The sequence below is a fragment of the Rhagoletis pomonella genome, unplaced genomic scaffold (genome assembly GCF_013731165.1).
Source record: "Rhagoletis pomonella isolate Grant_MI unplaced genomic scaffold, Rhpom_1.0 Rhpom_scaffold_00012, whole genome shotgun sequence".
Taxonomy (NCBI): domain Eukaryota; kingdom Metazoa; phylum Arthropoda; class Insecta; order Diptera; family Tephritidae; genus Rhagoletis; species Rhagoletis pomonella.
The window spans coordinates 13,506,526-13,516,264 of NW_023458566.1; the positions used below are offsets into that span (position 1 = coordinate 13,506,526).

At 37.1% G+C, this 9,739-nt stretch overlaps 2 protein-coding genes across 2 annotated transcripts in view; both read left to right on the top strand.

Moving 5' to 3' along the window:
- Positions 1–9,739, top strand: part of LOC118747878 (carbonic anhydrase 7-like) — a 45,398-nt gene that overhangs the window by 25,533 nt on the left and 10,126 nt on the right. The gene's annotated exons all lie outside the window — the stretch shown is intronic.
- Positions 6,130–8,165, top strand: LOC118747880 (carbonic anhydrase 6-like). Its single transcript, XM_036482075.1, has 2 exons — positions 6,130–6,337; positions 7,572–8,165. Exons 1-2 carry the CDS (start codon positions 6,236–6,238, stop codon positions 7,842–7,844), a joined length of 375 nt encoding a protein of 124 aa, XP_036337968.1. The 5' UTR covers positions 6,130–6,235; the 3' UTR covers positions 7,845–8,165.

The following is a 9,739-nucleotide window of genomic DNA, read 5'->3' on the forward strand; positions in this document are numbered from 1 at the left end:
ACGAACATTCCACGAAAATAGGTGTTTATGATATATGTATATCACTGCGAAACACAAAGAAAAACCTAGAGTGCACATATGTCAGGTTTAATAGCTGTTGCCCATACGAATAATGCCTCTCACTCAGATTTACTAGATTAATTCGTGTTCTCCAGGAAACAAATTTTCATGATGCAAAAATCTGAGTATAGCGGCCAAATTTTTTTCTCCAAATTTTGAAAATGTATGGTTTTTTTTTGTCCATTTTTGTTGAAAATAGCATGCAAAGCAAATATAAGCCAAAAAACGATGGATTTTCAAAAATTGGCCGCTATACTCAGATTTTTGAATCAGAAAAATTTATTTTTGCTCGAGAACAGGAATGATCTAGTAAAACTAAGTATTAGGTAAAGTTCGTATGGTGAACAACTATCAAACCAGCAAATTTCTTTAAGTTCATTTTCGTTCCATAGTGTATTAACAAAAAAAATTATTTAGCGTTCTTTCAGCGGACATGTATTTTAAATATATCTATATAAGTTAGCATAGTAAACGATCTTTCAATTAATTTTACGTAAAGATATGTCTTTTTGAGAACAATAACAACAACGATTACAAAAAATTAATAAAGCATTATCAATAATTTTCATCTGTGGACATCAACGAGCCTGTAATCGAATTAATTGAATATCACGAAATATCCGTAAATGGACGTGAAATGACATGCAAAAATTATACTTTAGACAGCCTTAGCATCAACTTTTCCCTCTAAATAAAAGTGGTGAAAGTCCAAATTTATAAAACTGTTACTCGTAAGAGTCCCGTACAAAGAGATTCTTTAAACCGTTTTGAAAATTTTTTTTTTAAACTTTTGTGATTAAATTAACATTCATAGATGTTGGTGCTACCAAACTTTATTTTGTTTTTTTTTTTACTATTGTTATTAGTTTCGCTAATATCTTATAAAACACACAGTACCTAGAGCTGCCCCGAACAAACGGCCAATTTATTTTGGATATCTCGGGCATACGCGAATATTTCAGAAAAAAAGTTCATATTCTCGGGTAGTACCTACTCGTACCTAATTATACAAAAATAAGGTTCTACTTTTTACTTTGTGCTTAATAAGAACTGTAAACTGAAAAAAAAAAAACGATTTTTTCTGTACCAACGATGGAAAGCTCCTGCAGTTTTTCCACCGGAATTATAAAATGTATTAAATTGTAAGCCTTTCGCTAAAATATTTCGGGCAAATATTTAAATAAATAATACAATTTGTAAACATTTTTATGCAGACCTTTTAAGCTTAAGAAAATAATTTTAATTTAATTAATATCTAATTTAATTAGAATTTTTAAAGTTTTTTTAATACAGCACTTCGCCTAAGAAACAACCCCTATGGTACCTACAATTGCTAACAACAAAGTCTAAGCCAAAATACTGGGTGTCTATTAAAAATTCTGGTTATGAAATTTTTGTCTGCAACTCTTCCAAACCTTAAAAATGTTTTTTTTTATTAATTTTGCCTTACTGTGCAAGTTTTGCACTTGCTTATGGACCTTTACCAGCGCTGGGCACGGCTGCTCTAGGGTCCCTTTCAGACTTAACGCTTTGCCTGTCAGGTTTGAAGCCACTCTGTTAAAATGAAATCAGTTGCTTTATGAAAGGCTGCAGACGATCGCACAGCATTGTCGATAGAGCCTTTTATAGCAATGTAAATGGTGCAAACAGCAGAGTCGCCCTTCCTGTGGGTTTGATAAAGTACACTGAGAATTCAATTGTATTCGATCATTCATTTTAAAGATTGATTGATTATTGACTAATCCGTGTTATAACTTCATCATGCAAAAATTGAGAGTCGTTGTGAGTCATTGACCTTGTTATTAGCTTTTGTCGCAAAATTTTTTTATGTAAATATGAGCATCTCAATTTTTATTCATACGTCTACATATGCATACAAATATCTATAAACAGCGTGACATTATAACACTCTAATTTTCTACGTACATAAACTTAAACAGAACTACATACATGTTCTACTTTTTTAGAATATTTTTGTGAAGTATGCAAGGTAGAACGAACGTTGGGGTAAATATACATACAAGGCGAATTAATATAAGGCAGGGATGATAAATGAGTTTTTTAATTTTGTACCAAATGGCCAAGAAAAGTGTACTAAATAAGCCGAGAAAGTACCAACATTTAAAAGACCATACATACATAGTTATGTTCCATATACATATGTTTTTAGATTTTCTGTATAAAAACCATGATATAAAACATGGCGTATCGAAGTTGGAAAACAAGTGCAAATCAATTGTTTGAAGAGGCCACCAAAACGCCAAGGTAATCAACAAAAGCATACAAGTTATACCTATTATCTAAGTGCTAGAGTATCAAACATTTTCAAAAAAAAACCATGTATTCAACGGAATGGAAGTTTCACAAAAATATTTCCTTTTATACAAATAATTAAGTTAATAGCAGTGTGCTCTCGTACCTAAAATCTTGCAAAGTGGGGGAAATCGAGAGCGCAAAATGACACTGGAATCTGCCACTTTCTGCTGGAAAAAATTTTACCTGCGAAAACTTACAAGTAAAAAAGTCTGCTGACCACACACTTGTGTTCGTGAATAAACAAAAGAAAGGAAGAAAAGTTTAGTTTAGTTAATTTACTATTAATCTCTCATTTTCGAATTACCGTGCGTATACAATTTTTCAACTGTTTTGATTGCTTTTTTTGAGCTCTAGGCCTAGGGTAAATAAAACGATTGAATGTCTTATCTTCCTTTTTGTTTATTACTGTCGATATTTCGCCTTTAATCTAAAGGCATCTTCAGGACAACAAAAACACAATATGAATACATATACAAATAATTATTTACACAACGTACAACAAAACATAACTTACAATCTTGGCTTTGCCTGGTCGACTCAACTGTACCATATTTTTACCAGAAAAATACCAAAATAGATAATAACGCTGAAAGGTTCTGACCGAATTTGTCAGTTGATCGTTAAAACGAAAATGGGATAACTTTAAAGGCACATTAGTAGCTATATCTACTTAATTTTTGTGAAACAAGGAAGGGTGCTTGGAGGAGATTCTTTTATTTTTGAACGCGTCATAATGTAGTATCAAAAATATTTGTTAGAAAAAAACTTATTCAATCCGAGATAATTCATTTATATGTTAAAAACATTTTTCCTTTACAAAAGTATTCAATAGTAAAAAAATTCCAAATTGGGGACAATGCACCAAGCGGATAATAAATTACCAAATGAACCACCTATTGCAACTGTGAAAGTTATCAGCTGCTTCGAAGACTGCAAGTTTTTGCAAATTTTGCCAACTGCTCAGAATTTTTGCTGTTGGATGATTTTGTGTTGAGAATACAAAAATGCTTTTACATACCAAATTTACCGACAAAAATGTATCAAAAATGTCAATGTAGTACCAATGTACTTTTGGCTTCCAAAATGTACCAAAAAAGTACAATTGTACCATCAATTTCATCACTGATATAAGGTGATAGTAGGAGTACAAAAACAAAAATTTACTTATATTTTGAATTTGCTTTTGCGGCGTGAACTGTCAAAATCTGTAAAAGTGTGTGTGGAAATGCAAACAAAATATTTCAATTTGACATAAGAAGCCGCGAGGCGAAACACATGCACAAAATCAGCTGATCTACATAGTAACACCACCTTATATTAACTCGCCTTGTATACATATGTATGTAGTTTATTTGTTAATAAATTATTCAAAAATTGAACACAGTAAGACGAAGCTATTTTTGTTTTTTTTTTTTTTTATTTAATAAAATTATGTGCACATATCACTCACTAAATGGTACATTTATGAGAAAATTATTAGCGCTTCTACAACAATTGCAACTTAGTTACATAGATTTAATTATTCTTCGTTAGTTTTTCAGATGACGTTTGCGAATGATTTAACCTACAATAATGATATGGGTGAGTAAGCTTTTGCTACACTGTGCACAAATACTTATGTACATTAGGGTGTCCCAGTATGTAAGAAGTGAGTTTTTTTCTGAAAATTTGCTGAAATTTTTCTAAGTCAACATTTTGTGTTAGTAAGAAAAAATAAAAATGCACGCTTTGCAAAAGGATTTAGGTACTTGTTTTATTTATTCCCTATTATATTCAGAAAAAGGAAAATTTGCTAAATCCAAAAGAGGTATAGAAAGGTCGATAAGGCCGAAATAATTCCAAAAATTTTAGTTAACATTGAATCCCTCTGATGTGTATGGCGTTTTGCTTTGATTTAAACATGCAAAATGTTGTATATAAAGTTTTGCAAAATATTTGTAGAAAATGGTTTTTTTCCTCTCCTGTAAAATTTGAAAAATTCAACTTACCAAATTTTCACTCTAAGCTAGCGATACATAAAATTTTATTGCTGTAGGATGACGATAACCCGTCGCTTTCGTTTGCTTTGATTTCATTGGGGCCTGCGGGGTCTGCGGGGTCTGCCTTCTTCATTACTATTGTCTGTGATGCGCGGTACGTTTGCTGTTGTTGTTGTTCTAGTCTCACTACTAAACCATGCTTAAATCGGCTAGTCTATTAACCGTTCTCGTCCACTTAAACTAACCGGTGTGGTATTGAAAACGTGCTGTCTACCGCTATCGCACCAAATGGAGAGGAGTGGTAGGTTTAATGGAAGCAAGTAAGTAGGTGGTTAGTGTCTTTAAAAACCGGGCACATGGATATTGAGTATTTTAGGGCAGAACCTGAATGCAAAGGTAAGTGATTAGTTGCAGTATTCAGAGCTCAACTATTCAAGGGCCTTGTTGAGGCTCTTTACTATGTTTACGATTGCGCGAACGGTCAGAGAAGTAGACGTTTACTTTCGAACGGAGATAAGTAATGACATGCAGTAGCATCTTTTATGCAAGAGATTAGCGAAACTACTTCTGGTGGGCGAGAAAGTTTCCAGATGTAAAAGTTAAACAGAAGGTGGACGGTACGACGCGCGCCGGACTTATTGAGTGGCTGTGGTCCAGTGGAGGCTTGGCTTTCGTTATCCTACAGCTATAAAACTTTATATATGTGCATATACATACATATATTTCATTTAGGTAAAAACAAAAGGTTTCGGATCTCGAAAAAGACAAAGTTTGGGACACCCTACTATGCATACTATATATGTACATTAGGGCAGGCCAATTTGTATGTTATGAGCGTATAGCACTGCAGAGTTTTATGTGTAATTCTAAGCAAATTTGCTGAAGAAACCATGGATCTAAAATCAATTCGGAGTTTGCCAAAATGTGAAAATAGGTTCTAAGCATTTTGCTGTAGTGTCGTAAAGAAGTGCTTAAATTTTGTAAAAAAAAAACATGCTATAAGGGAGTTTTTTTTGTATGAGGAATCCATTTCTGCACTTATATTTTTCTTAAAACTTCCACCAGGGGGCGCTACAGTGAACATTTTCACATTTTTCGCGAAACTTATTTTCGCAAACTCCAAATTGATTTTAGACTCAGGACTTCTTCGGCAAATTTGCTTAGAATTACACGTAGAATCCTCCTATGCTATACGCGCATTGTGGAAGAAAATTGGCCCGCCCTAATATACATACATACATTTCAAGATATTTTGCTGAATAAATAAAATCCCTTTATCCGAACTAGAACCCAAGCAAGGGGGTATGTGCGGTGGCAAGCATACCAACCCACTCAATCTCGATTCAGTCAATATAGTTGAACGTAATTATCGACGACTCATTTTCGAGTATTTCGAAGTTGCTCCAAAAAGCATTAAAATACTTAATAATGGACACACTGTGGTGGTACGTTTGGAATACGCGGATAAACATCCATCCATAATGGGTGAGCCACTTGATGGTATATACATTTTCGAGCAATTGCAGTTTTACTGGTTCAAAAGGGATGGCGTTGATGATGAGGATCACAAAAATAAAGTATTATTGCCGCCAGAGTTGCATATGATTTTTAGAAATATGAAATATCAAACATTGGACGAAGCGGCGATGCAGAGTAAGGGTCTGGCAATTTTGGCCTATGCTTATGAGGTTAAAAATAATTATACAGCAAAACAAGATAGAATGTCAATAAATAGTCATATCATTATTCTATTGTAGATCACAGAAAATGATAATTTATTTTATAAAGAGATCACTGAGCAGTTGTCGCACATCACTAAACCGCATACCGAAACCAAATTTTACGATGAAATCGACCTTTGGTGTTTCATAAACATTGGAATGGAATATCATACCTACATAGGATCGTTAACCACACCACCTTGCAGTGAAGAGGTGATTTGGCTTGATTTCGAGGAACCAACTCGCATCTCAGTTAGACAGGTAAGTATGAATGAATGGTGATTGGGAGTTTAAGTTTTGCGTTCTACAAAAATTATTGAAATGACAGACAATATCAGGGGGGTACCGAGGTAGCGAGCAGCGCCGATGGGCCGGTGTCAGAGTCGTCGGGTTGGAGGTGCATATGAAGAGGTGTTGGGTGCTATATGGATCCTTCCCGCATGCTGCGCTGATATTCTGCGATCAACCGTGAGAGGTAGCTGTTAAGCCTATAAGTTCAACTGTAACGTAGATGTGCCAGGGTGCATCTGGTCTCCCTCGCCAGTTCGGCGTTCTAAATGTATAATGAGTGTCGGTTGGCCACCTAGAACGATGTTATTCTTACCTGTGCTAAGAAGCAGCATCTTTATAGTGATTGTTGAGTGCCGCTATATATCGTCGAATGGATGGTCGATCCGTACGGATCGATGTCCGTTCTTCACTCGTGCAGGAGCCGTCCCACTTCTCGATGGTTCCCATGGTGACACCCCACCTTCGGTGCTTCGCTAGTTGGGTGTTGTGCTCTTTCACTGCTACAAATCTGGCTGTTGTAGAACTTCGTTCTGACATGTTTGTAGATTACTTCACAGCGTGTTGCTCGTCTCTGTCGACCACATTGGCGCTGCGTAGTTTGCCGCCGATCGGCCGTTCACTTGGTACATTGTTCGCAGAGGTGCTGCCGGCTAGCCACTTGAGGACTTTGTTCCTGGCAGGTAAATCGCTAAAAGTGGCGAAGGTATGCGTTGAAAAGGATAAGACGCTATCGAAAGTAACGTCTAGAATTTGCTATTCTAATCTCCTTGGCCGAGGTGGTGAAGAGTGTAGCGATGGGTTTCGCGGTTCCTGATAGTGAAGAAATTTGAAAGATCGGCGAGAAAGGCCGAAGTAGGGCGCCATTTTCTAAGATAGATATACTTTTTCTTATTTGGCGATGTAACCGCCTAAGCGATTTTGGCCGGGTTCAACATAGCACGCCAGTCGTTTCTCTTCTGTGCCAACTGACGCCTATTGGAAATGCCAAGTGAAGCCAAGTCCTTCTACACCAGGTCTTTGCATCGCAGTGTGGGCGTCCCCCTTCATCTGCTACCACCAGCGGCTTCCGAGTTAAATACTTTCAGAGCTGAAGCATCGGTGTCCATTCGAACGAAATACAAATACGAAATAAATACAATAAATAAATATGACTCCCTAATGTTATTTTCCCTTTTTCTCATTTTCTCACACTTTTCCGGTCTAGGTGGAACGTTTTCATCGTCTGTATTCGATTGACAACACCCAATTGCCTACAAGTTTCCCACGCTTGCAACCGCTCAATAATCGCACCGTCTTTTATGTGACTCTACAAGACTACTCTGATGAAGATGACTTGGAAATTCCAAGTGCAATACCTTTTGTGGATAATTTGGTTGGTGGTTCATCCATGCGGAAACCTATTGAAATCAGTTTCGTGGTCACAATGCTGTTATTAAGTTTATTAACAACAAAAGTAGCGGCATTCTTAATGGCTTAAGTAACGTAAAGACAATTTTATAAAGTAATTTCATTGCCTATTATGTGTTTGTTAATTCATTGGAAATTAATGGCTTAATTCAACGCTTAATATTTATTACCTCTTCGCTGTAAATGTGAACAACTAACTATTTTTTACCTACCAGGTACATTTAATTGATTGGTAAATTGTATGTTTACAGATAAGCAAATAAAAGCGTGTTTTGTGTTCTAGTATTGAAACAACAGATATTTAATTTACGCGTATTTTTATCCTCTCTAATGCCCATACCCTCCACCCTGCAAGCTTAAAAGCTTACTTCGTGAAGAATTAAAATCATAAAAAATGTCCACCGCGGTGAACGACATTGAGTACCTGGACGAAGGAGGTCAGACTACAGCTGGGTATTCATGTCGATGGCCAACCAATTGCGACGGTGATCCCGACCGAAAATCAACCTTCGGCGGTCTGCTTTCCTTCTCGGCGCATCAACCTCAATTGGCAATACAGCGCAGCAACAAGGTCCTCAAGTCAATAGGCTGCCCGGTTCTAAACTATGCAGCGCTTGTATGGACGCCGGGGTCTAGCAGGACGCAGTGGACGCAGCTTCAGACATGCGGCACTCCGGACCGCGACTGGGTGCCTTCTGATGTCGCCACAACACCACCTACATGAGAGACCCATCAAAGAGCCTAACGCAATGCTCTGTAAGCAGTTCCTAGTAGGGTGCCACAGACGCGGCCACCCGAACAGATACCTGTTTGCTGCAGAGCAGAGCAAAGGCCATAAACGGCATTAAAAGGCAGTCCGTCTCAACCTGCATCAAATCCCGACCTGTGAATGCAATTTTGGGTACACAACCACCCGACGTGGACGGGACAGAGCTTTCTTCTTCCTCGGCAGATTCGCACCACAAAAGCCCAACTTCGCTATGGCTACTGTAGCAGGCTAAACTCGTACCTCATCAGAGTGGACGCAGTTATGACCAACGTGTGCCCGGCATGCGGAGAGTCACCACATGACTCACGGCACATCTGCATATGACCCCCAAACCCCACCCAGGCTAACGCCCTTGTCCCTATGGACAGACCCTGTGGAAATTGCGCTCTTCCTGGGTCTCCCGTTAGCTGCAGTTGACGACAACGTTGGATGGACAAGCCGATCTAGGCAACAGCAACAATAATAACAGTGAATACTTGGCAATGAGGTCTCTTTTCCGCCACAAATCCAACATGGATTCGCGGTCCTTTCCGTGAGAACGATAGTAGCCTTGGTCTTTCCGGGGAAATCAACCCACCGGGCAGAGCCATCATCACCATTAAGAGTCTGGACATTCCAGTAGCTCGTTTCTGTAACAATTCTCTGCCAAGGCGAATTCAAATATGACTAATGATTATGCTAGAATTTTGTAGCCCGTTGAATTTTTTTTAATAAAGTGCAAGTTTAAGTGGCTACAAAATGCCGTTGTTGGCATTTTTTTTTTGTTGACGGTGCTGTATATATAGAGGTAGCTGTAGGTATAGTACAACAACTGTTCTCTTCCGTCAAATGAAGCACACTTTTAACTGAAATAAATAAGTCTACGTTTTACAGAGCTTCCGTTATTATCTAATGTTAATGCCAACTCCATTGAAAATCAAAATGCATTTTGTATTAGGATTTTTGAAGACATTTTTTTGAGATTTATTGCTGTAATTGTTGTATAATTCTTTCATGTTTTTTTTTTTTAAGTATTCCTTAGGCATAAAAATTACCATACAATAAATTAAATAAATCGTTTCCTTTATCATTATATTTTATACATACATATGTCTACGTATATGCACCCTACCTTGTTTTGCGTATGTTTGTGTTGTTGCGCATATGTACTATATATATATATATATGCGTAAAAGTAAATTGTTTTTGTGATATTC